The sequence below is a fragment of the Fistularia commersonii genome, chromosome 28, assembly GCF_037954325.1.
Source record: "Fistularia commersonii isolate RoL2024-O1a breed Wild chromosome 28, RoL_Fcom_v1.0, whole genome shotgun sequence".
Taxonomy (NCBI): Eukaryota; Metazoa; Chordata; class Actinopteri; order Syngnathiformes; family Fistulariidae; genus Fistularia; species Fistularia commersonii.
The window spans coordinates 8,339,739-8,366,644 of NC_141311.1; the positions used below are offsets into that span (position 1 = coordinate 8,339,739).

The 26,906-nt window shown below is 43.2% G+C and overlaps 2 protein-coding genes across 8 annotated transcripts in view; one reads left to right on the forward strand and one right to left on the reverse strand.

Moving 5' to 3' along the window:
• On the forward strand, positions 1-25,334 carry svilc (supervillin c). 7 transcript variants are annotated; one of them, XM_086176145.1, is made up of 34 exons: positions 1-199; positions 2,753-3,233; positions 4,715-4,861; positions 4,981-5,157; positions 5,924-5,958; positions 6,662-6,723; positions 8,177-8,322; positions 8,770-8,998; positions 9,205-9,770; positions 10,302-10,395; positions 12,037-12,078; positions 12,167-12,229; positions 12,916-12,987; positions 13,208-13,310; positions 13,393-13,476; positions 13,546-13,578; positions 13,669-13,885; positions 14,797-14,957; positions 15,043-15,165; positions 15,251-15,387; positions 15,962-16,109; positions 16,778-16,923; positions 17,404-17,579; positions 18,967-19,111; positions 20,184-20,502; positions 20,694-20,845; positions 21,202-21,304; positions 21,389-21,605; positions 21,688-21,821; positions 21,923-22,078; positions 23,052-23,195; positions 23,296-23,408; positions 24,505-24,660; positions 24,841-25,334. In XM_086176145.1, exons 2-34 carry the CDS (start codon positions 2,956-2,958, stop codon positions 24,928-24,930), a joined length of 4,968 nt encoding a protein of 1,655 aa, XP_086032271.1. In that variant the 5' UTR covers positions 1-199; positions 2,753-2,955; the 3' UTR covers positions 24,931-25,334. The 7 variants fall into 7 exon arrangements, with proteins under 7 accessions (XP_086032271.1, XP_086032274.1, XP_086032276.1 ...); XM_086176148.1 differs by having other exon boundaries at positions 21,392-21,605; XM_086176150.1 differs by having other exon boundaries at positions 20,199-20,502.
• Positions 25,156-26,906, reverse strand: part of tmem98 (transmembrane protein 98) — a 5,891-nt gene continuing 4,140 nt past the window's right edge. The window contains exon 7 of the mRNA XM_086176185.1: positions 25,156-26,609. Coding sequence (XP_086032311.1) covers positions 26,408-26,609 — 202 coding nt within the window. The 3' untranslated portion in view covers positions 25,156-26,407. The remainder of the gene's footprint in view (positions 26,610-26,906) is intronic.

Sequence of the window (26,906 nt, forward strand, 5' to 3'; positions counted from 1 at the left end):
GGGTGGGATGGGGGGTACTGGCAGGTCGCCTGTCTATTTTTACACACGCCTTCTCTTTTTTATTTTTTTTACTACAGCCTCCCATCCACGGCTGCGAGCCTGACTACATTTGGGCTGACAGTCCGAAGCGAGGGGCCAGTGGGGAGGGACCGCGGGGTGCACAGCAGCGCTCCTGCCCACTTCTCATCGCCCGCTGGATGTAAGTACGCATGTTTGACTTTTTTTGTCACTTTTCTCAAAATCTGGGGCGTTTCGGCATCGAAATCCCCACTCGAAGATCACCGAACGCGAAGATACCCCAACCACCACAAACGTGTTTGCAGGATAGGGTCTGCCCACGGGATTTCATAGACTCGCCAAAAATCCGTCTGTACTCGGCTGTTAAAGATGTCAACCCATTGCGTGCAATTTATGTGCGGAACAAACTGCCCATGACCTTTGGTTCTCAGGCTGTTTATTCGAGTTAACAGCCAAATCAGTCAGTTTGAGTCTTTAAAGAACAGCTACTACAAGACCACGGGCGACCCTTTTTAACTCTCCATTAGGTGAATAAAAAAGGCCTTAAAGTTAATATCCCCGGGGATTAGGAACCGAGAGCTCTCCGGGGACGGACCTTTCTAAATTCAGGGATCAGTCAAGGCATAACAGAAGCAGCTGAGATGCATTTCTGAGATTCCGGTATCTGTCCTCGACAATGCGCGGCAATGCAAACCCACCCATGTCCATCGTGTTTTTTTTTATTCGCGGTATGTTTGCGTCTGCTGCGGTATGGCCCAAGAATCTGTCTCTGAAATCTGGATCTGCAAGGGTGGAGTGCAAGAAGCTCAGTGGGGACAAGTGCAATCATGATCGGAGTTTTAATCTCGCTCGCTCCCGATAATCCGTCGTAATTGGCTTCTACTGGACAAATAGCAGCGATTATGTCAATTACGCACTGTTCAAATTGCAACAAATGTGTTCTGATCCCGGCCAATGCTGGGATGTACAGTTTAATTTCTGTTTTTAGAAGTTTTCTGAAAGTTGGTGTGTTTTTTTTTTTTGACATTTAAGTTTAGAAAACCAAACTTTTTAAAGTGTTACCATAAATAAATAAATCTTACTGAGTTTGCAAACGCGCTTTATTTCTCGCCGGTGTCGCTGTGTTAGCAGCCAGTGAACCGCGGTGCCATTCAGCCTCCGGATCGTCACGTGACCCGCGCGCTTTGCACGCGCGTGGACACTTTTCGGCGGCTGCCCGCGTGCTGCCAAATAAAACAACAAAAAAATACGGCGTGGCATTTGGGCTCGCGGGAATGCTCGCTTGTCCGGGGGTGGCGTTTGTCCCACAGCGCATGCGCGGGTGGGATAGACCGCACTGACGCTCTTGAACCTGTTTCATTTCAATGCATCCGGCGGTTGAGCTTTTAAGAGTCACTTCTACGATCTTGTTTTTTTTTTTTTTAAAAATATAATTCAGACATATCTTGTGCTGATTCCGGTTTTTAAAACAGCAACTATAACAGATCTTATCATTTTTTTTTTGAAAAAAATAATATGAGCTCAATTCCATTATCTGCCAGAAATCGACTATCGTCAACACATTATTAGCACCGTTGAAAGAAAATGAGCTCGCGTTAGAATTGTTGGGGGGAAATAAGTTATCTGTAATCATTTAGTAATGATTTGATCAATTAATCAATACGAATTTTATTCTGCTTTATGCTAGGAACACAGTCAATATACATTTTGTTTGTGTTTCTGACATTACTTTCCACTGTCAGGCAGATGCAACTTACAAACGAAAAAAAAAAGTTTTTAAGTATTAAAACTTAAAAACTGTGCTGTGCTTGTATGTGTTGATTTGGTTTTAATATTGATAGATCTCTTTTTGTGTGTATGGTCTCTTCATGTTTCTTTCAGGTGGTTGAATTACAGAAACTGTCTTTACAATAATTATTGACAGCTGCTTCCAGCCGAACCATTCAGTCCACCAGCAAGTCGATCTGGTGCACAAAGTCTGTGGCTCTCATCTCTTTGTTCTGTCTCTATTATGTTTCCTGTGTGTGTGTGTGAGTGTGAGAGAGTGCAGGGGTAAAATATCAGGAATGCTGACCTCCACGGTTTTTCAAAAGCGCACAGACACATATGTGGACCCACATTTATGTTTGTACACATTGGTCAACACACACTTGCACGCAGTTCCCAACCATGCTCACTCTTAGCTGCTATTTCCATAAGTGAAACAGTGTTATATCACCGCGGTTGGTGTTATGTTATTCGCTTCCAGGCAACCATGTCGCCATGGAGGACCATCCATGTGTGCACGTCGCCCAGCTTGCTTGTCACGCTTATAAATACTTTATCGTTTGTGAGTTCAAACGAACGGGTAATTTTCCCCTGTGTATATCAGGAAGTTACTCCCTCTAAGTATGCATCGCTTGTCGTTGGAGGTTTACTCGTTATTTGCAATTGTTTATGCCATAAGGGTTTGTGGGAAAGACTAGCGAGCCTGCAGACTCTTTATCCAGCCCCTGGACCGGTGGGGTTTAGCTGAGGTGTTGGGTTTCTGTGCAAGGGAAGATTCCTGCATGGCACTGCAGGCTGGCACAGGTCATCTTACATAAAGTAGAGCCAGACCAGGAGAAAGACTCAGATGAAGGATGCACTTTTAGTAAACCAGCTCCCATTATGCAGGTATTGAAACTAAAGTCTTGCATAGGCATTGGATAGTGATGAATATCTTATACTTTTTTGTCTGCTTGCTTTGTTTCAGGAGAAAAACCCCACTCACGTGATGCACATGCAACTCTGCACCTGCAGATTGATGGACTGCACAAGAACAGCAAATCCAAAAGAATCCTGAAGTCCAATGGAACCTGAGAATTTCACTGCAAAGTGTGGCTCTGTTGTCTTTCCTGTTAACAGTTCCTAAATGCTAGGCAAGTGTTTGAGGTGCAACCAATCAGCTGGATCCCTATGAGAAACATGGACACCGTGGAGAACCCAGTCCATCAGCCCAGGTCAGAACGGATTGCGCGGTACAAAGCGGAGAGAAGGCGGGAGCTGGCTGAGCGCTTCGGCAAAACGGGCGAGGTGAGGAGAGATGGGAAAGAAAAGCCTGACCCATCGACCCAAACCCAGAGAGGAAGCTCAGGGGACACTCAGCTTCACACTGAAAGAATTAATGGCCGGAAGCACAGTGTCACAAATGGTTTAGAAGCAGACAAATCCGAAGAATCAAACTGTCTCAGAAGGTGAGTCTTTTCCGTACTGACTGACTTCTAATGTATTCAAGAGCTCCATGTGGATTTCATTTTGAAAAATGTCACTGTAATATTTTAACAGTTGAACAGTTTTTTAAGTGTCTTCTAAGGGTGGGATAAACAAACCTGCCAGGAAATTAGTTGAAATTGTTACAAAAAGGGTAAAATAATAAAGGAACATAAATTATCTCAAAATGGTGTCATTGACCATTGGTGAATGTAGTTCTTGAGTAATACTGACTGGCAGCAGTCAATTTAGGCCTCTTAATATGTTGATACTTAAATCGAAACACAATATACTTGCCATCTATAATGCCACATCAGAATTTATCAGCCACTTCAGCTGCAAACTATCCTGAAGGGAAATCCTACTTGTATAGTATAAACATGATGCAAGATCGATATCCCATGTTTTAGCTGGATACTTCCAATAAAACATGATGGTATTTTGTAACAACATTTTTTGTGTGTTGACTTAAATGCCTTGTAGAGCACAACTTTGCATTGCTCACCGCCGAGCGACATATGTTTGCAGCATTTGATTTCAGGATAAATATAGAACTTGAAGGAGTTTTCTTGCCTTACGATAGCTGCTCCTGCACGGCAGCTGTGGAAAGGCACATTAACCACAAATGTTTGTACAAGGAGAAAAAATTAAATTAAAAACAGCCCATGCATTTCATTATGTCGCTTCCTCTAAACCTGACGTGCATGGTTTGTTCGACAGATACATGGGGAAAGAAATTGGTAAAGAGAAGCAACCTCCATCCAGAAAAAATACTCGGCAAATTATTGGATTATCCATCTTATATCACCTTGATGTGATAGAAGACACCAGTAGATCATAAGAAGTTAAAAACAGTTTTTCTGGAATGATATTCTAGAAGTATCTGCTCTGACCACTCAGGCACCATTGAAGCATGAAAATATGGATTATCATATGATCTGGTGAAAACTCCCAGAAGATTGTTGGGATTTTTCGTGAGAAATAGTTCCCTGTTCAACAGTGGCTGATTGATCTTGTGGACTTTCTTGACTACTTGGGCTAAATTTGTCTAAGCACTTTAAGACAAAATTTCATTCAGTCCCATCTTCATGGATTTACACAAAAAGAAGAGGAAAAATGTGTGCAGGGTTGCAGCTGATCTGACCCTGTACTTTCAGTTCAAATGCAAACACTTAGGTATTCAGTAATATGACTTATAATCATTGGTATTATAAGATGAAGTGCTTTACAATATATTAGTTATTAATTAATCAGAACTGTTGTGTCTCAACAGTAATCATTTTAATTTCAAAGCTGACTATCTTAGGTTCATTAACTCAAAAGTTAATATTAGATATACTTTTGATTTCCAGTCTACTAAATGGTCATTAAGTGCTAGCTGTCAACGCCTTAGCGATGTAGGTGGTTGGCTGGGTGCCTGCTTGGTGCATCCTCATGTCCCTCCCCTCATTGCTGCCCCCTCCAGGCAGGGTTCTGCCAGCATGCTGAGCGGGGAGGGGCATCTCGTCCCTCACGGACCCGATGTCCCGCAGCTCCGAACTCGTGTGTCGGTCGGCCGGTTGAGAAGTGCCCTTCTGCAGCAGGCTGGGAGTGGAGTACAGCCAGACAAAGTGTAGGGTCACCTGCACGTGTGTGTGGTCCAGACCGTCATCATCAGCTTGGTACCTCGTTGGCAACGTTTGCTTTTGCATCACTGTCTGTCCTCCTTTCCTGTCTGTGTTTGGAAACTAGCAGCCCTGATTCCGGGCGAGCAACATCCTCCCTGGACCTGGCAGTGAAGCCCGGCTTGGAAGGGGGCCGGCGACGCACCCGGCGTTACCTTCCTGGAGGGTCGGGAAGCTGTCGCAAGACCAGTGACCGATTCAGGACGCAACCGATCACAGCCAATGAGATGCAGGAGAGCAGCGGGTATGTGGTCTCTGCAGAGAGCTTGTTAAAACCATTTTCGGGGGGGTACATCTGCAGTTTGCAGTGACTTTTCTTTAATTATTTTGGAAGTGACCAATTATGTCTTTCCTTCCCCGAACCAATTCTGATACCGGGCTTAGCTTACTTGCCAATTCCTTATTCTGATATCTGCAGAAAGATTTTTTTCACAAAAATTAAAGGGTCCCTTATCTAGGCTAAGAAGTATAGGTGATTTGTGTTTACAGTTGTATAGGTGTTTCCAAACAAGGAAAACAAAGCAGTGATTCAAAAATTCCAAGGCCAGCTCCAGATATTGAACTAAATCTGACTCCCTCTGGCCACTGGAATGACGACCGGGCAGAAATTCGCATGCACATTAACAGAGGGATTTAAATCAAGTATGTGTGTGTGTAATGCAGACTTAACTTCCAAATAAGTCCATTATCCATTCCCGTACTACAAGCAACAGGACATCTGTGCTTGAAAGTCAAACCTTCAAGAAAACACCAACTTCAAGTTTCATGTGTCTTTGTTTCTTTCAAATTGGAATCCTGCGGGCTGGATATTTGCTCCGCTCTCAAAATCAGGCGGGGCTCATTTGCGTGAAAGCCATTCAGGGGGATTGATTTCCATGCGTTTGACCTCCACACGTCTGCCTGGCCATAAGGACCAGGCAGGACCTGAGAGAATGCACACTGTTGCTTGGTGCTCTGCCTCCCATCTTTAGTTTCAGGATGTCACATCTTGTCTCATTTCACTCCTGTAGGGTGTTGGACGTTAAAGACGAAGACAACCTCAAAGGTAAAGCTGTCATGATGGCATACTCCGAATGGTGTTTAGCAACAAAAAGACCATAGAGACAGAATACTTGTCACTGCCAGTATTAGACACACGGATTCACACACGGTGACTCGGTGGCGAAAACTCAATGAGAGTGATGTTGGCAGGGCAACAATGACATGGCGTGTGAGCTGAATTGGAAAATGGATGCCGACAAGCACCAGGTGTTACTTCAAATATCAAAGTTCTTTGTATAAAGCAAATATTTAAGGGAGTGCAGCTTGGCCTATTGAGCCCATGTAAATGCTTTTGTTATTTTTATTTTATGCTCTGCATGTTTTCTGTAGCCACTGAAATGATCTTTCAAAGCAACATCAAGCCGTGACGCATAGATACATACTAATTCCTCCTAACAAAATCAACCAGGCAGTTTTTTTCAAAAATGAACAGAGTTGTTATTTGTTCAAGTACATGGTCTATAAAAAAGCTTGAAAGGTGTTGAAGGGGAGGACAACAGTGTGTAGCTCCTCTGTTGTACGGTTTGAATTTTCCTGCATTTTTGTAGTTTTTGCCAGATGTGTTCAAATTTGTCCGTTTGTACTTTTTCACCCATTTACATGCAAAAAATAGAAAAAACTGGACTTCGGTACCATTCATGGATTTTCAAAGTGCCTAACCTTTTTGATTTGGTTTTCTGTAACTATTTCCCCCCCCCTCCTCACAGCTGATGTGAAAACAGATGAAAGAGCCAAAATGAGTGTGGCAGCCAAGATGTCTTTGTTTAAAGTAAGTCCATGTCGGTTGCAGTGCCAGTAAACACATACCTCACGGCTGTTCAACACTTTATTGTTCTCCACTGTATGCCCTTTCTCTCTTTCATGGATATTTCCTTCCTCATCTCATAAGACCATATTTAAAACCATTAATTCATGGTAATCACAGTTCATAATTATTTTTCAGTTTATGCCATTTACATACTTAACAGAACACATCTGACATTAAGTCATCTGACCAAAACAAACAAACTGGAAGCTCTACATTGTGGTGCCCCGTCCTGGATATCCGATGTGAAAAGCAAAAGCTGGTCATCCATCGTCACCTCAGCTCCTCACTTTACAACCTCTGAGCTGAGCGGCGAGCCAGTGCTGAGCTCGCAGTGCTCATCACAGCAAGGGAATGAATGGTCAAACAGGTGGTGTCCACAGATCCGCTGTTCATTTCGCTGCTGGCGTGTCTGTCGTCTCTAGGCGGTGATCGAATCTAAGTTAAAGCCCCCAAGAAAAAGAAAGCCTTGCTGACGCAAGTGTCAAAACAAAGTAGATTAAATATTTGGTTGGACTGTTTTGCACTTTGTCTGTTTAAACTCTTGTGCTATGGACATGTTTTTTTTATGCAAATATTGCTATTTTTAACAGGGGCAATCCCAACATCATTGAGAGGTCATGCTGTAAATTACTTTAAGTACGCATAAAGAAAAGGGCTGGGTGGTAGATGAGTTAGGATATGGAAAAAATACTAGGCTGGTAGCATTACATTATCAAGACAAATGTGAATTTATATTTTAAATAACAAAACAATATTTTATATTGACCTAATGTATTTAAAGGTCACATCAGCGAATATCAGATTTTTTAAAATGTCTGCTGTACGTGAGCTACTGAACTCAAAATTTGTTTTGCTGGGGGTAGGCTAGTGAATTTTTAATCATGAACCATTGATCTACACTCGATCCAATTATTGAAATACACATTTGATAAATGGTGTGAAATAGCTAAAACAACCCTTCTGGTTTTGAATTCTCCATACCAAACTTAACCACAACACTTTCATGTCCTGCGCAGCTTTGGGGATGAAGCATCAGGTGAAAATTTTTTTCCATTAACAACCATCGCCACCGCGTTATAATTAGTCCGCTGCTCTATAGAGGCAGGCAGGAAGAAACTGAAGCTGGCAGATCTCTAGTTACACTGTGACCTGTTGGGTTGGCATTCTATCCACGTAGCCGTGACGCTCCACCTTACAGTCAGCTGCTTTATTCAACAGCCCCCCCCCCCCCCTCTTGTCTATACAAATAGATCAGGAGCCATCAGGAGAGCAGCTTTTACTGCTTTCTTTTCTTTAGCGGGTGAATGTTTGGCTACTTGATCTGTCTTTCGTGGGATGAAGTCCCACTGTGCCAGAACGGCCCCTGTTCAATCAGACCCTGATATTATCACTGCTCTCCCGGCCTGTTCTGTAGGAGCTGGAGAAGTCGGCGGCCCCTGAGGCATCCACCTTCCTAAAGCCTCGCTCGGGGAGCGTCTGTCATGAGCGTAGGGTGCGGCGAGGCCACGAGCATCGCTTTCTTACCCAGCCGATCACCTGTGAGGAGATGGTTGCCATCAGGTGAACTGAGAAGGCTTGTAGCCTTTTTCCTGCTCCTCACAAATATCGATATCCTGCTCAAGTCCAAATTTGGACTGTGTGTGTGTGTATGTGTGTGTGGTCCCAAAGTCAATTCTGAACATCAGGGGACCAGCGAGGAGTTGCAGATCAGGGTGATCTTGTGGGCCCTTTTGTTCGACCCGAAAAATACATAATAAAGTAAAGTTATCAGTGTATTTTGATGCAGAGTTAAGTAGAGAATCCAGGTACAGAATCCATGGTCTTTGTAATGAGTGTTCAAAATTCCACCAGTCTCTCAGACAAAACTTCCTCACTTCTTTAAAAGCAGAAAGTGAGTTTGACAACAAACTTGTTGGGATTTTGGTCATGAGTTTATCATGAAATGACAAGTTATAGATGACTTAATTCCTTATTTATGAATGATTATGTGTTCATGTTATCCCTCAGTGCCCCCAAACCGGCACCTCCAGTGGAGGCCCACTCTGCACCAGTGGAGTCAGCAGAGGACGGGGACGAGAGCTGCAAGCTGAGCATGAGTGAGAAGCTAGCTCTCTTCAATAAACTATCGCTGCCAGAGACCGAGGGGAGCGCCCACGCCGATGGGCCCCCAGAGAGACGGAGGCAGAAAGGGGCCCGATACCGCACACAGCCAATCACAGTGGAGGAAGTAAGCTTGGTACGGAGATGGACAATGATAACTTAAATGTTACAAATTGTTACAATGATGTCACACATCAACACCCTTTTTTTTTTTTTTTTTTTTTTTTAAAGTAAAAACAAATTTAAATAAACCACTTGTAGATAGAATATGGCAGTGATGGCTTGTGAACATTGTCTCCTAATACATGTTTAATAATTATTTTGAATTTTATCTCTGTTCAGCTCCAGAAAGGCCCTGTACAACTCCCCACGTTCTCTTTGTCACCCCATCTGTCAGACAGACAGCAGGCCTTGTCCGTCAATCTCAAACCTAGTGAGCTGCGGCTCTCACAGTCCAGACCGGACATCAGTCCCGGGACCGCCGAGTCCGCTCCCGCTCAACAGGGGCTGCAGCGCTGCGACTCCGAACCGGGTCTTAGAGGCATCCTGAAGAGGGGCTGCTCTGGGAACTCTGATTGTTACGGGACAGATGGAGAGAAGATTGAGCCTTTAAGCCACAAACAGAACGGAAGCGCCTATGAAGACGGAGAGGTTCAAGAGGCGAAAGATAGCCCTGCTGTCGCTGCACCGCCCCGGAGAGAGAGGCGCAAGGTTTCAGGCGTGGATGGCGGCCCAGTGACTGCTGCCCCCTGGAGGCAGAGGGCCAGAAACAGGAGGGAAACTATCGCCTGTACACCCGTCAGAGTTTTGTCTGAGCACAGTCCACCACGGGAGGAAAGACCCTACAGGGTTGTAAAAATGTCTGCTGCTTCTGTCGAACATGGTTCAGACATGGGTGGGGCTGCCCAGTAAGTATCTAGGAGTGGAGTTTGCTCCAAATTTGGCTAACTCTTCTCATACAACCCGATATATAGTTTTCATGAGGGCAAAATCTGTGTTTTTATGAAATCTGAGTCACTCTTGTCAGCCAAAGTCAAGTCAGTTCATTCTTTAGTCAAGATTTACTTGTTGAGCAAATTCAAACGTCTTCCCTCAAGGCCAAAGCACATCATGGAGCTCAACTCTGCCCTTGTCCTTGAACCCCTGAAAAGGAGATTTGTTCATACTTGAGGCACAGTGAACATTTGAGGCAAATTCATTTAGGCAGGTCTGGAATCTAATATTCTAATATTATTCTAATATTTATTTTATATAATATTATAATATACTGTGATATAATTTCATATATATTTAAATTTTTTCATTTGAGGAAATATAAACCGCTGGTGATAGCAGTGATGATAAAATGTACAGAGGTCAAAATTCCACTGGGCTATTGAATTGCGTTAGTTTCATATTTTGTATTTTTTATACATTTTGTATTTGTTATGTCTCAAAAGGCAGGGAGTTGAGCGAGCACCCCAGTCTGTGGGTCACGTGCAGGTCACCCTGGTGGATGGACCCAGTGAACTGCAGGGGGCGATCATGAGAAAGGTAGGAGACACACTGTTCCAAACTGTGGGTGTTAGAGCGTCTGATCAGCCGCATCAAGGGGAACAATTTGCAAACTACATAATGCCCCCAATTGCAAGAAGGTTCTCAGGGTAACTCTGGTGGTTATCTGGGAGGTGTCTGTGCAAAGCTATCACGTTCCCAAGGGTTCCCCTGCCTTAGTTCTGTCTTTCTCTCACAGTCCAAAGATAGTCAACGGGTTAATTGAAGATCAAATTGTCTGTTGGTGTGGATGGCTCAATGTGTGGCCCTGTGAGTGACAGGTGGCTCCAGGTTAAATCCTGCCGAGTGTATATCCTGTGATTGCCCACCGCTATTCCGTGGATGAATGGAATGAGTGGATTTCACACCAATTCATAATCCTTTATCCTCGTGAGTCACTGAGGAATCAGCAGAGATCAGTGACCTTTATCAGCTAACAGAATCTACTGTAGAAAGATGTATATTCAAAAACAAAAATATTAGGAAGAAGAAAGGGCGGTCATATCAATGACAGCCACTGATATGATATGACCGTGTATGCTGTTTGTCTCTTGCTCTTGTTTCTGACACTGACCTTTTGTTTGTTCCGGATTTGTTCTTGGGAACAAATGTGGGACAACTGCTTCCCTCCGTCTCGAACGTATAAAAAGCACACATAGTCTTATTTAAATCATGCAGAGGCAAAGCCAAGGTCTGACCTGTGATGTTTTAAATGGTCCTCCCCATAAATATAGTTGCCTCCTGTCAGTCATACTTTCTTCTTCTGTTGCAGAATCACAAACACAGTAACCAAGGGAGAAGCTTTATTTCTTTATTAATTTGCAAACACAGCAAACCTTAACTTTTAATGGCACCCAGGAATTTAGCAAGTTTCTTGCAGGAAGAGCGAGTCAATTAGTTACTGGATAAACGAATTAATTAATTTGTCATGAACACGACCATAAACCAGACAAGAATGTGATCCTCTTAAAGGAGTGGAAGGAAGAATATCCTAAGGAAATCTTCTCCCTCACGACATGTATCTAGAAAATATTCCCCTTCACTATGTTAAGATACTCTGTTAATACTTCGTTAATTCACCGTTTAATTGACCAAATTATAGGTCAATTAAATAGTAATTTAAAAAAAAAACACTATGTGTGTGTGTGTGTGTGTGTGTGTGTCTCACTCTCTCTCTCTCTTTATGTATATATATGTGTGTGTGTGTGTGTGTGTGTCTATAAATATATATATATATTCTCTCTCTCTCTATATATATACACATACATAGTGCTTTTTTATTACTATTTAATAATTTCGCAGATGTTTGACGCAGCCCATGTCAGAGGTTGCTCAGTTCACTTGCATTCTTTGAATCAGCAGCAAGAGATGATCTTGTAGTTTTCAGCTGGGTGCTCTTCATTCCGGTGTAACCAGATCTAGCATCTGTTTGAGATGGCACTCTGGACCCGGCCGGTGCCAGATATCTGCCAATAAATCCGGGCTGGATGTTGTTCACACGAACAACATCCACTTGTGAGGTGGAATGTGAATATCCTGCAGGTTGAAATTCAAACCCTCGGGTGACCTCATGATATCCGCTCCACAGTGTCCAATACACCACATGCACATTGCTTCAAACTTTTTATTCCTGTTTTTTAGGAGGAGAGAGAGTATACCTACAATGACAATGCTCTGTGCTGGGTAAGTGCTCAGACAGCAGACAAGCTCATTTTATAACTATATTGAAAATTGAAATTTGTCTTAGTCCTCCCCCACTTCTTCCCTCCAGGAGCCTGTCTTTGCCTCTGTCTATTCTTGCCAAACACCCCAATATATAATGTGTTTCAATCAGGTAATTGAGATTGAGAGCTTTTGGGTTGCAGAGTTTGTTTTTTTGTTACTGTTTTGCTGCTTTTCTTTCGTTTGAATGCGGTGAAAAGCTCTTGCAGTTGCACAGATATGAACGGCTGTGGGTTTGATGTGATGTGAAGTTTGTAACACTAACAAGACACTTTTGACAGCAATACCGACATGTTTGCTGATGTTGTTGAAAAATGCTCAAGAACGTTCAAGACGTTCAAGATGAAAACATTTGATTCGAAAATACATTTTAGTCAAAATATGTGGCAACTGAAACATCTGCTAAATAAATAAATATATGCGTGTGTGTAAGAATGTATGTAATAAAACTCATTTCATTCTAAATTCCTACATGTTTTAAACATCAAAATGTTGCAGACTCAAAAATCACTGGGTCTACATTTTTCTTTTTTTTAAATGTTGACAACTTTTGAATGCTGCAGAAATGTAATTGAGGCAATAAATATAAACAAGTGCTGTCGGGACCTTTACTTTTATATTATTTATTCTCAATTATTATTTCTGAAAGAAAGTATTTACTTTTCCTTGCTATAGAAATCGTTTCACTTAACGGGGCCATATTAGGTTTTTTTTTCCTCTTGCCTGGCTTGAGCTCTGAACTCTACTTTTATCGATTTTCCTCTTTTTTTCCTGATGTGTTAAAAATTGCCTTCACAGACCATCCAGTCCTTTGAGGCCCAAGAAGTCTCATCTCCAAAGAACCAGATCCAGTCTCACTGGAGACCAAAGGTGACACACACTGCAATCAGCATTTCTCGATGTACATATATATTTGTCGATATATATATATATATGCTGTTATATATATGCTGATATATGTATATAAAAAGAAAAAAATGTATATATATATTTTTTTTTTCTCCTTTTTTTTTTCTTTTATATTTTTGATGCCGACAATCACAGGACAGCTCATCCATAAGTAAATTTGTATGCTTTTTTTGCCTGGCAGGCGAAGGATGTTGAGGAGGAGAAGCCTCAGGTGGCCAAAGCTGAAGAAATTAGCTTCTGGCCAGAAAGAAAAGAAGAGGAAGCTGGACGCATAACGAAGAGAAGTGGGTTCAACCTGCCTGCATCCATGTGCTACCTTCTGTGCAAATGTGGATTCTTAGCCTCTTGATCTTTTCTACCTACCAGGTCTCGAATCTCCAGAATCAGACAGGAGCGACACTTGCCATAACAAGAGGCACTCAGTAGAGGCTCCGACTTGCACATATGAAGGTTAGACCGACCTCATGTAAAACGGTACTCGTGTTGAGCCTCCTCCTTCATTTGCTGTTTATGTTGCAGAGATCTCCATGCAGCCTGAGATGGAGTTCGAAGGTTTGTCAATGTCTCGACAGTCTAGAAGCCGCTGTATAAAGACTGAAGGTTGATGTTTTTTACACTCTTTATTTTTCCTTCGTTTCCCAGCAATGGCGACCCCAGCATCTGTGCAGAGAGCATCTCCCCCATTAGACATTCAAGAGGTGAAGAGGATGATTCGGGTGGACGATTCAGATGCGTATGACAGAGGTTTTGACGGTGAGCAGTCACGTCCTGCTGCCAGCTCACCCCTGCCGTGCGGATGGGACACCCCTGGGGAGAGTGAGCAGGACCTTGGCCTCTTCTGCCAGACCAACACACCAATGTGAGCCTGTTTTCACCAAATACCATGAAAACTTGACTTATTTAGTTTCCCGAGATATGAGCCGTCACTCAGTCATTTTTTTTGCTCTGTAATTGGGCCAAGATTGGGCTAGAGAGTTACGAGTGAGCGGAATAAATGTTTGACACTGACAAGGCCACCGCTGTCTGTGAGGTTGTCTAAAAATGTCAGAGACACCACCCGCCACGAGGCAGGCAAGTAAAATCATCAAAGTTGTTGATAGTGAGATTCTGTGACTGAGGGAGTCATCTGAGAGAACCCAAGACACATTTTGGGGGACTAGGTGCAGCAGACAGCCTGACCATCAATGCCCAAGGCATCTAAAGAGTCATTCAAAACTGTTGCTGAATTTAGTTTAGCAACAAAGTGTGGCATAATTTGCAGGTTAAAATGAGAATACATTGTAGCATTAAGTGTAAGTGCAAGTAACCTAAGTTAACTTAAGTGAACACCTTCATACAATCTTAAAGGAAAATACTCCTTAATAAAATCAGTTTATTTTTTTTCCACTTTCTTTTATTATGTATTGTGATTTATGTGTTAAGTACCTTTTTTGAAAAATGTATTTTACATTTAAAAACATACAACAAAAACAGGGGGCTGGAACGGAGTAATAGCATTTCAATTTATTTCAATGGGGAATTTTAACAGAAAGAATTAAACTCATAGGTCAGAGTATTTACTGGACTGCTTAAATGTTTATTAAATGTCTCCTTCAGGAACATTGTGTACCCATATGCCTATGTTTATACTCCACACAATATTTTAAGTCATGACCAACTACAACCAGGTCAAGAGCAGTGATTTTTTTTTTTTTTTTTTTTTTTTTTTTACACATGTGGGCAAAAAATACTGGTTGTTTGAACGGCATGTGTTCTCTCCTGTGTGTGAAGGCTGAGCTCAGCGGTCGCAGAGCACAGACGAGCCGTGCGCCCGTCCCGACGGACGCAGGGATCCAGGAACCCGCTGCGGGCTCTTGCAGCCCGCGAAGATATCAGGCAGGACTACATGGGCGAGAGGGCGGCCTCGGAGGAAAGGACCCAGGAGGAGAAGAGTGAGCAGGAATATATCTATCCCTGGTAAATTACTCCTCACATCCTGCTCCTGCTGTTGCCTCAGTTTGTTTGTTCCCCCCTCAGAGTCAAAGAACTCCTCCACGCCCGACTCACATCCAGCCAGATCCACAGACATCCCTTCCCTGGAACTTTCAGTGAACCGGACTCCTCCTCCATTCAGCAGCCGGATGCTGCTTCACATCAAAGGTCAGAAAATGCTGAGTTTACCAGCGACTGCATGATTCTATCATCGTACATGGCTGTTTCTACTCACTGGAGACTGTGGTGACAGGCAGGCAGCATGTCCAGGTCCGCCTGGCGGAGCCCTCGGTCTGCTCCTTGAACAGCGGAGACTGCTTCCTGCTGGTCACCCCCGAGCACTGCATTCTGTGGAATGGAGAGTTTGCCAACAAGCGTGAAAAAGCCAAGGTACCTGCAAGTACATCCTGCAATTGTTTAAATTTAATTCAAAACTTTAGATTGACAAGGTAGTTGTGTGTCCCAAAATTAGGATTTATCATGCAAATGTATAAAACCACTCATTCATATAGTCATGTAGAAGTAATTATAACAAATCAAATTCTGCTGATTGCTAATTTTCTTTCAAGCTTCACAATGATGCTCTGCTAATCTATTGTTGCAAATCATTTATAGTAGTTAACAAGACAAATGAATTGCTTCCTAACTGTTTTTTTTTTTGTGCTTTCTTTTCTTATTTCTTACAATCAACCTCTTTTCTATTCCTTCTCATTCACACAAACTATTGTGTTTTTAGTATTGAACTGTCATTTAAAGGCATAAAGGAAAACATGTTAAATAATCACATCATTTAAAATTCAACTGTTCTAAAGTAGCATTTCCTGGGGGTCAGAGCATTTCTCTGCTTTGTCATAAAATTCTCAAACTGTCTGTTTTTAGTCAAATTATTTTTAATTTGTGTGCTCTGACTTAGTCCTGTATGAATATTTTTCACAGTGTGTGGTGTTTTTTATTTTTTTTTCAGGCTGCAGAGCTAGCATCTGTCATCCAGGCGCAGGGGGACCTCGGCTGTAGGGCCGCCCAGATCCTCCACCTGGACGAGGGAGTGAACTCTGATAGCAGCCTGGCCGCAGACTTCTGGGAAATTCTTGGAGGGAGGACACAGTACAGAGGTTAGATACCGATACATGCCCATAAAGACGGGGTTCATCTTTGGCCTCGGTCCATTGGACCTAGAAGGGACACTGTCTGAACAACCCCACCCGCACTGAGGGGATATCAGGGTGGGGAGCTCCATTTTTTTTTGGTGTCTGACGGTGGCCCAAGCATGGCGGCCACCCCTACTTGGCAAACTGGCTATTACTTATTAATCAGAGAACCCATGATAAAGGAGCATTATTAGGAATCAACGCTGCCATGTTTTCATTAAAGTGGTGTAATTCCTTGATTTAAGAGTTTAATTTATTCTGAGACTGAGCTCCTAACTCAAAGTCCCTGTATATCAAATTAAATTTCTTGAATGAAAGAACTGAAATGCTGTTAATCCATTCCAGCCCCCCGGTTGGGTTTGTCAGCTTTATTTTTATATCAGAAAATTGTACTTTTTTATAGAATTGTATAAATAACAAATCATGTATAAAAAATTCCATAATTAAAGGAAATGTAAAGAAATATGGTTTTATTAAGTGTATTTTGGAGTTTTTCATTTCATGCATTTATCCCTCAACCAAACTTATCTCATATCTCCGATAAGTTGTAAGATGCACTTGTAAGTCAGGGTCCACTGTATTGATTTTCCCTTTCCTTTTTTTTTGAGTGCTATTTTTTCCATTCCTTACAGGAGCCGGCCCGCCAGAGGAGGATGAGCTCTTTGAGCGTGGCATCGTGGAGTCCAACTGTGTGTACATGCTGGTGGAGAACAGGCTGGTTCCCCACGACCAGGCTTGGGCCTGTGCACCCAGCAGGACCCTGCTGGAATCCAACCAGGTCTGTGGCCCCTCCTGAATCAGGCTGAGGTTTGATAATTGTTTTGTTGAGAGGTGAAGTTGGCCTCTAAACCTTTGGGTGCCCTGGTGATTGTGACCGTTCCAAGCAGCAGACAGAGTCAAGCATCTGTGATGTGTGATGTTGCCATGACGGCTTCCTATTACCCCATAGTTATTTTTTGTGATCCCAAAATGATTGTGAAGGAGTACGTTTAACTTTTTTTTTTAGCTTTTGGTATTTCACAGACGCAGGACTATGTTTTACACATTTTGAAAATCTCCCCAATGGCAAAATACATTATTCCAAGTTTTAACATATTTAATTTCTAAAAGTCTCATTAGAGAGAAAATGCTGACTGAGGTTTTTCCACCGTTTTTGGGAACTATTTTCACATTAGGTTGCAACTGAGCCAGAAAAGCCTGGTGTAAGTTTCATAATTAATACTGGCAACTACAAGCCAAGTTTTATATGTGTGTCCAGGTCTTCTTGTTTGATTTCGGCAGCGAGTTGTACCTGTGGCTCGGAGAGGATGTCTCTGCTGCCGAGCGGAGCGTTGCTCTCAAGTTGACTCACCAGGTGTGGGTTGGCACTTACGACTACAGCAACTGTCGAGTAAACCCACTGGATCCGACTCAGAGTAACACCTGCATGCAGCCGTAAGTCCTCACCGAGGGGAGTGTGAACACAGTTCACACTTTGCAATATTAATCCCCACGGCAGGTGTCTGCACTCCCTCAATGCCGGCAGCTGCTGTGCATGCAGTAAGAGCTGAGAAATAAAAGTTGCACCACGCAATTAGTTTAATAATCATGCTTTGAAGATCCCACACGTCTGAGCGAGCTGTAAAAACGGACGTATGCTCTTGTAAATCCAGCGTCTAAGCCAAGTGTACACACAGCATTGAATTTCAAACTCTAACCTCTTTCACATTCTGAGGAGGCCTCCGCCATGATCTTGGAACCTGGCTGCAGGGATTTGATCCCAGCCACGCTTCAGTAAATCCACTGATGTGGTAAAATAAAAAAGACTCTCAATCAGGGAGTGGTATCAGAACACCAGGCAGCAAAGTCACAGCCTCTTTTTGCCAATTTTCCTGTTTGTTCTTGTTTGGCATCTTTTTTAATCACAGTTTGTCTCGGCAAATTGTCATTGTAGAGGCCAGATAATCAACTTAACTCTGCCTTAAAAATGGGCAAGCGCCAATTCATAAAACATCAGTTAAAGACAAAAAAAGAAAATCATATATTCATATTAAATTATATATTTTACCAATTAGCCTTTAAATCATCAGGTCTGTTCTCTCTCCGCTGATTTCAAATTTACTTGCACTTGGTGTCGTTAGCCAGACTGACAACCAATCAGAGCAAAGAAATGTGCAGTGAACGAACCAATCAGAGGGAGAGCTTTTGATGAAACCCAAGACCCAAAAAGCTACTGACAACACGTATGCAGCTAGAAGTACCTGGGCCTCATGTTACAGCTGCATCACCGAGATGCGTGACGTTCTTTTTGCAAATGGGATTGAAATGAGACTGACTAAGAGGAGGACCAGTGGGATGTGCAGAGTCAAGTGAAACTTGAGTTCAGCACTTTTCCCTGGTTGCCAGGCCACCACTTAATGTATTCCCTTTTTATTAAAAATAAAAAATTAGGGCATGAGTCGAAAGAGTTGAAAGAGCTCTTGAGGCCCCCAGCTCTGGATTTAGTTAATCCATTTCATCCCGAAAGTGTTGAATGGTGTCAGTGTCTGGTCTCCACTGAGACGAGTCTTTTGCAAAATCCTCTGTTTGCAGACTTTCAAGAAAGACTCTCCAAAAACTGTAGGCAGCAGATGTTAGAAGTACAATTACAATATCACTTACATTTTTCGAAACCAGTCCATTAAATCAACATTGGTATGTAGGTATTCATTGCACAGAATGAACCAGTGGTTCGCATTTAGTCTGGGACACAAAAAAGCAAAGCATAAATGAAACAGTTCTGGACGTTATTCTCGTTTTTGTGATTTTTTTTTTTTTCATGGTTGTTTGTTATCACTCACAGGACGGGAGAGGGGAGGCCCAGCTGGGCGCTGTTCGGTTGTATCCTTCAGCACGGTGAGACGGCTCTGTTTCGAGAGAAATTCCCCGACTGGACAGGTGGAGAAGAAGGCCAGGAGGCTGCGCCGTCTGCAGAGGACAGAGCACAGGTTTTCTTGTCAATGATACTTAATCATCAAGTGATTCTGAATTTCCTGCTGGGTGTTGACTATTGGTGGAGTAGCGGGGGGGGGACACACTCATCAGGGGTTGAAGATCAAATATAAGTAAGAGAAACAAAAAATGATTAAAAACAGAAATCCAGATACTGAATCAAGTGGGGTTACTAAGGGGTCGGGGATTTTTACCCCATAGTGGAATGCAAACTCCAGAAAGGGTTTTTTTTTAATATCTAGCCTTTGCTGAGACAGAATCCCTTTTCCTTGTCTGGCCCATGGATAAGATGACGCTGAAAGACAGAGCCAAGGGTTTCCTCTCCTTGCCAAATTACTGTGACAGCAGATAAGAAAAACACATCACTGAATGTTACACTGCACATCCACTTTGTAGCACCACTATCTGCGTGTTTTGTTTTAAGATTGACCAAGAATAATGGTTTTTAAGTCTCTTTCAGTCAAGGAATATTGAATCTATGGCTTAAGGGTAAAAAAAGATAAATTCATTTTTTTTCTTTGATATTTGCTGCTATCGTTTCCTCAGAAAGCTTTAGAATCTAAAATAGACAGTCCTGCACTGTCACAAAAATGTTTGTCAGTCATAACTGCATGTGCAAAAACAATATAATAAAAATAAAACTTTGTCCAAAGGGTAGCTGAAGACAAGGAGTTCTGGTGTCCAGAAAAAAAGCTACTTAGATACAGTGAAATTCTTTTGATTACTTTGATCATTTTTATGTCAAGTACTCTGCCTATTCAAAATATACACAGTAAATATGAAAGAATATATATGATTTTTTTAAAGGAACACTAGATTATAAGGTGCCTCCTATTTAGGCATCAACCACTTACTTCAGAGCTTGAACTTCCTATATAGAATTGGTCTCAGTTGAACTTTGACCCTGGAATATTTTACAATCTATCATTTTAATAAAATGCAATTTGGAGAGTGAAATCCAAAGTCAAATGCAGGATAAGGAGAAACATTACTTTCTCAATGGTGGTTTGAATTTTTTGCCCTGTTAGTGCCTCAGACCTCTTGTCTGTTGTTGACTTCTGCATGTAGTCCACTCCAACCCAGTCCCTGCCCCCTGCGCCGCTGTCACCTGACCTCCTCCGGCCCTGCGACCCCCGGGCTATGCTGTTGGGTCGGCCATCGGAAGAGGATGGAGTGGTCCCTACTGTGCTGGCCGGTGTTGACATCCAGCGCGGTTATGGCGTTGTCACGCTGGAGGGGGGACAACGGGGGGAGCTGAGGACAACCGCTGTCGACACCTGGCACGTGCAGGAGTTCGATGACAGTGAGATTCCCCTGGAGAGCACAGGACAGCTGCACGAGGGGGATTCCTACGTTATCCGCTGGACCTACAGCATCAGTGCCGCTGGTAAGTGATTTCACCTGGGAATAATAAGTAAAACGCCTTCATCTGTTTCTCTCAGTTTTGCAGACTGTGTCTGCACTCTTTCCCTGTTTCAATAAATCTATCAAAACTGGCTGGTAGGAATTTAAAAAGACTGTTTTTATCACGGTTCAAAATAAAATTGTGTTTTAACATAAATTCTACCTCTGTTGCAGAGAAGACAAACGATCCCGACGATCCAGGTGAAGGTCTTGGACAAAAAGAAAATGCTGTGCTTTTTGTGTGGCGAGGGCGCCATTCCAATGCCATTGGGCGAGGCACTGTCGCTTTCCTGTCCATTGGGATGAGCGACCAGGAGGAGTCGACGGTCAGTGGACCAGGCGTTCAGTCCGCCCTTTTGTTTTATTGCAGTTTGAATTCTTCCCATTCATTGTGTTGTAAAAATGCCCGGTCAACACCTGGACCTGTGCTTTGCATCCCCCGGGATGTAAACAACCCTGCTTGCCCCTGAATGAAATTACATTTTCACCATAAATTCAAATTGCATGAAGGCACCTTTTCTCAAAATGCAGTCCCTCTCGCTGTGATGTGGGGACAAAAAGCAACAGAACATGAAGATGGGCATCAAGCAGGGCATTAATGCAGAAAATAAAGTTAAAATGCTGCACATTGTCCATGGAATTCCATTTAACCCATTTGTTTTTTTTTTTTAATTTCTTTTAGGTGGTTGTTCACCAGGAAAAGGAGCCCCCGTGTTTCCTGCAACTGTTCCATGGACACCTGGTCATTCACAAGGGCACGAGGGAGGCGTTTTCCATGAACACCGGTAGAATTTGTTGATTTTTTTCAAGGCTTTTTTTCTCTTTTACTCTCTCTTTCCTCTCATCTCACCCGTCTCTGTCCTCTGTAGCAGAATGCGGCAGCTGGCGGTTGTTCTGTGTGCGAGGGGAGCTCCCGGAGGAGGCCTCGCTCCTAGAGGTGGACTGCTGTTGCGCCAGCCTGCGGTCCCGTGGCTGCCTTGTCCTGATGAACGGCCAGCAGGGGATGCTGTACCTGTGGTTGGGCTGTAAAGCTCATGGCGGGTCCAGGGAGGCCGCCATGAGGGCTGTGGAGGATCTCACTCAAATGTAAGTTTTCACATTCAGAATTAACTCTGAAATGCCTTGTTTATTTTCTGAATATTTGCATGTGATCGTGGTTTTGTACCAGGTGTCCGCCAGAGTTGGGCCTCAGTAATGGCAGCCCTGTAAAGGTGGAGGCGGTGGAGGAAGGTTCTGAGCCCGCAGACTTCTGGACAGCGCTGGGGCAGATGGACAGGAAGGCTTATGACTGCATGCTGCAAGGTGGAACCTTTGCTCTCTCTTCTGTACCTGGATCTCTTAATTTCCATATCCCCTCCATATCTCAGCTGATGAACAGAACTCCTGTCTGATCCCTCTGCCAGATCCAGGAAAGTTCAGCTTCACACCACGTCTCTTTCACCTGAGTGCCTCATCTGGCAGCTTCCAGGCCGTCGAGCTGCAAAGCCCGTCGCGACTGCCAGGACTGGTGATGGCGATGCCCTTCGTCCAGGAGAGCCTGTTCTCTGCACCACCGCCGAGTGAGTACGCAGTCCATGCTCTCCACTGCCCCCGAACACATGGTTTATTTCTCATGGGGGGAAACACAATATATAGTAATCCACATTGGACCCATCAAGACACTAAGACCATGACTTGTAACTGCAGTATCAGCCAAAGTGTTTGATTTTTGAAAACCTTTTTTTTCCGATAATCATATTGAAAGGTAGATAATCTCTATATCATGTTATGTTTGCATGATAGTCTTTGTGCTTCTTAATGCATACACTACACATACATTGTTTATATAAACAGACCTGAAGGCGTGGTGATATACTACAGTATTGATATTTTTTGCAATATTTAATGTTCTAATAAGTCAGCGCCACTTAATTTAGAGGGAAGATTATTGGAAAAGGTAAAATTGGACTTTTAGTGGGTTTCAACATGTGAGTCCTGCAAGAAATATTAAGCAGATGTTGCAATAATTTGGATTTTGTTTTGTACGTTTTGTAATGAAATAATATCCCCATCGGGGAAATTATTTTGTCACAGCAGCGTAACAGTTATAATGTCAAAAGAAATGTGAATATGAACAGAGAGACAGTTAGAAAACAGAAGATAGCAAGACATCCACGAATAGATAGACAGCAGGGAGAACAACAACAGCAGCAACACTATCAGGGATAATAATGGACAACAGAATGGAACAGTAAGGGTGAAAAATAGACAACCTGAACTAAAGGACAATATAAATAGTGACAATAGCAATGACAAGATTAAAATAAATAAACAAAAATAGGCAGGATGCGTGTAGGCTGGGACCAACAAAGATTAAAAAAAAGACAGCTGAGTTTGGGCATGAAATGTGAATGGTTGAGGTAGTGAAATGATCCCTAATAATTTTCCTCGCTTTATCATGTTTTCCAGATGCTGAAAAGCCAAATGTCTTTATTGAATTCTCACTTAGAGCTAGCGTCAGCTCACTCTTGACCTTTTGGATTAATCCGCCAGGCCTCTTCCTGCTGGACAACCGTCTTGAGGTCTACCTGTGGCAGCGGAACCCAGCAGAGCAGCCCGATCCCTCGGCTCCAGCATGGAGCCGCTGGCAGAATGAGCAGAGGTGCGCCATGGAGACGGCGCTGCAGTACTGCAAAGGTAGCTGGGACCCGGTCATAGTACGAGCTCCTGAGGCTGAGGAAACGCTGGCTGCTGAGGTGAAGAAGTAAAAAAATTCTGTTTCCTTTGTGTGTGTCAGAGATGAACCCCAGACGCCCCCCCCAGGCCTACCTCATCTTTGAGGGGTCTGAGCCTCTCACCTTTACGAATGTCTTCCCTCGCTGGGAGAGGAAGCTGGAGCCCCACGCACAGGTACACATTTATTTCTTGTGTGTGTGTGTGTGTGTGTGTGTGTGTGTGTGTGTGTGTGTGTGTGTGTGTGTGTGTGTGTGTGTGTGTGTGTGTGTGTGTGTGTGTGTGTGTGTGTGTGTGTGTGTGTGTGTGTGTGTGTGTGTGTGTGTGTGTGTGTGAACACATCATTACATAAAGTCAGATGCCTTTCTCGGATTTTCATATTTGCTGCCACATCAGCGAGATGGATGGTCTTTACCTCCCACTGATGCATAGAACATAACCTTCAAACTCTTTATCTGAGTGCAGGACAACATCCCATAATAGTTCTTATGTTTGAATATTTAGAAGGCAGGCTTGAACGTAATAAGTGCTAATGTAGGTTGACATATTTGAAAAAAACTAAAGTTAAAACACTGATCTCATGTTTGCAGTGGTTGCAGTCGACACACTTTGAGGTTAGTTTACTATTCTGGTTTGTGCTCAGTTTGTAATATATTGAGCCTCTAATCTTGATCAATTCCACTGTTGATTCATTGATTATCTGGATGGAGACAAGCAGTTGATCTATTACTTTAACTCACAACCACAGCAAACAAATGATATAGTAAGGTTAACTGTGTCTGTTCGTCTCAAGTTCTGTGTTTAATTTTTAGATATCTCATACTTATCTCATTTCCCCCTAGGCAAATTTAGCACATCTATTAATTTTTAAATGAAGATTTTTTTTTTCCAATTACATTGTGCACACTTCAGGTACCTTTTTAATAGAATCCACTTTTACTTTGTAAGTGTGTATTTTCAGCTGTGACGTGTCTGTGACGTCCAGACTAGTATTTCAAAATTAAAGACTGTGCCCCCAAAAAATAAACTACAAAAAATGATTACGTCTAAGAGGTGGGAGGAAGAGGCCCTGCTAAAGAGATGAGTCTTCCTCTGTAGGTAAAAATCTCAAGTCAGTCAGACTTTTTTAAATTCTGCCAACTGATGTTAATCTTATTGTTCGTTCCCACTGAAGCCAGCCACACGTGATATTTCCATTTGGCTTTACAACAATCGATAATGTCCGATCCTCTTGACTTGACTACATATATGTGTGTGTGTGTGTCTCTCTCAGGGGGACACTGGGCAGGTGAGGCTGACCTTGGTGCAGGACGCCCTGGCCCGGCTCACGAAGACCCGCTACCCCCTAGAGCAGCTGCTGCAAAGCCCCTTGCCCGAGGGGGTGGACCCCCAGCATCTGGAGGTCTACCTGTCTGACCGGGACTTCCAGGTAGAGAAATGAACCAAGAGTTTGGCATCTCTCAGCCAGCAAGTGGCAGTGCTGACCCAGATCTTGTTCATGAAGGGTGTGATGTGTAAAGTTTTTAATAATGGGATCTGATTATCTTTTGAAGTTAGATTTTTATCCGCATTCTTGTCTTAAAGTCGATTTTTCAAATTCTCATTCTAGACTATTTTGGAGATGAAGCGAGATGAATACGCCTCCCTCCCAAGCTGGCAGCAAAATGACCTGAAGAAGAACAAAGGGCTACTCTGCTGAACAGCCAGAGCCACGAGCTGCTGGCAGACGCTTTACAGCGGGGACTTCCTGTCCTGCCAGGAAGTGATGACAACGAGGGGTTGCATGTTGACCACCTTGGCTGTTGCCACAAAGACTGCTCAACATAAAATAAAAAAAGAGGGAAGCTTCGCCTTTTATTTATGTCGAATTAGTATGAGTGCGTGGACTTTTCTGATCAGACATTGAAAAAAAAAAACAACAACAAGCAGGAAAAGAAAACCCAGCATGCTTTCATACTGAGCTTCTTTATCTGTGCAGATCACCGAAAGATATAGAGCATCAGTAACAGGCTGCGGATGAGAACAGTGTTGGCAAGAAAAGATCAATTGTAATACACGATGCAAACGAGGCAAACAAACAGAAACAATAAAAGGTCAACCACTTTCTAAGTCTTGGATCCATGTCTGGAGGCTCACAGCCATGTTTTGAGAACAAAGTGCTGCCAGTTCATTCTCTGATTGTCACAATGAAGTGTTTGACTGCATTATGACCTCTCAGTATATTTTCAGTTTGTTGATGCTCCTCAGGGTTCCTCTGTTACTTTGGCACATTGGAGCAGATAGACATGCCCCAAATAACCCACCACCACCACCTCAGCTTGACAGACTCCTCCCCTGACGTGGAGACGGAGCAACTCTGTGTTATGGGAAATCGCAACATCTGCGGGGGGGAAAACCGAAAAGAAAAAGACCCCGGTTCTGACCGATAGCAGGTGATGTGCTGATGTCTTGGTCGACTGATACTGTATGTGTACTGTCACTTTTCCACCTGAAAACTTGCACTGGATACACATTTGAGCTCTTTTTAAAAAACAAAAAGCATTTTGGTGTCGATTTAAAAGATAAAATAAAACCAGTATCACAGTATGGACCTACTGCAGCGTGTTTGACGTGGCGGGAGGTAAAAACAGAAATGACAGGTTGTTAAATTCCGATCGATCAATCTTTTTGAAAGCACTGGAGTGGAAAAACGCTGTTCTCTGACTGCTGATGCGACTGAGGACATCTCATAAATCAGGGACTTTTAACTGGGTATTCAAGGGAGGTCACAAATCGGGAATTAAGTCGGGTTAGCCATCCATCGGTCCGCTGAGTCTGAGACATTTGGGCTCGCTGGCACACTGGGTGTTATTTTCCTCAGAATGGATTAGCTGACTAAGCCTCCCATGTGACTGCACAGCGCCGGTGAGATTGGATTTGGGCCCACCGCTGGGTGATTGTGCACTTGAGGGGAAATTTCCCTAGGCCTTTGCAGAACAACTCTAAAAACACCTGTATGTGCTACACCTCTATGTGTGGTTTCTATAGAGCTGTGTTGACTGGTGGACTTTTCACTACTGACTGGCAGATCAAATGAAATCCTGCACAGCCAAAAAAAAAACACCTCAGGAATAAAAGAATCTTGTTTGTGTTCGTGTCCTCTTGTAGGAGTCTTCCGTCTTCCAAGTCTTTTCCGCTTAGATGGCGTGCTCTCTTTGCACGTCAGGTCCAGGTATGCCCCGGTCCGGCTCAGAGGCCAGCGCCGCCTCGCGCAAAATCACCATGTGGTCCTCTGCTGCGTGGAGGGACTGGTCGATCCAGTCCATGCTGCCCGACATGTGACAGGCGTTGCGGGTGACCAGAACCAGGTGGCTGACCGAGAGCAGGAGAGCGGTGGCCCTGTAGGGTGAAAGTGCAGTTTAATTCTACTAGTTTCTAAAATCAGGTTTTATCTTGAAGTGAACTTGAATGTTGGAATATGTTGAGCTCAGAGGGGCTTTGTGGCTCAGCAGGTATTAACACATAATACCCCCCTTTTGGAATTGAATGGTGTTTCAGTTTTGTTAAAAAAAAAGCAGGAATCATGCTCCGCCTACACCGAAGTATTTGTTGTACCTCTGCTCTTGTATCCTTTTCTTTTTAGAGGGTATTTAAATTCGTGTTGGGGAAGAATTAAGATTTGTTTGGTTTCGCATG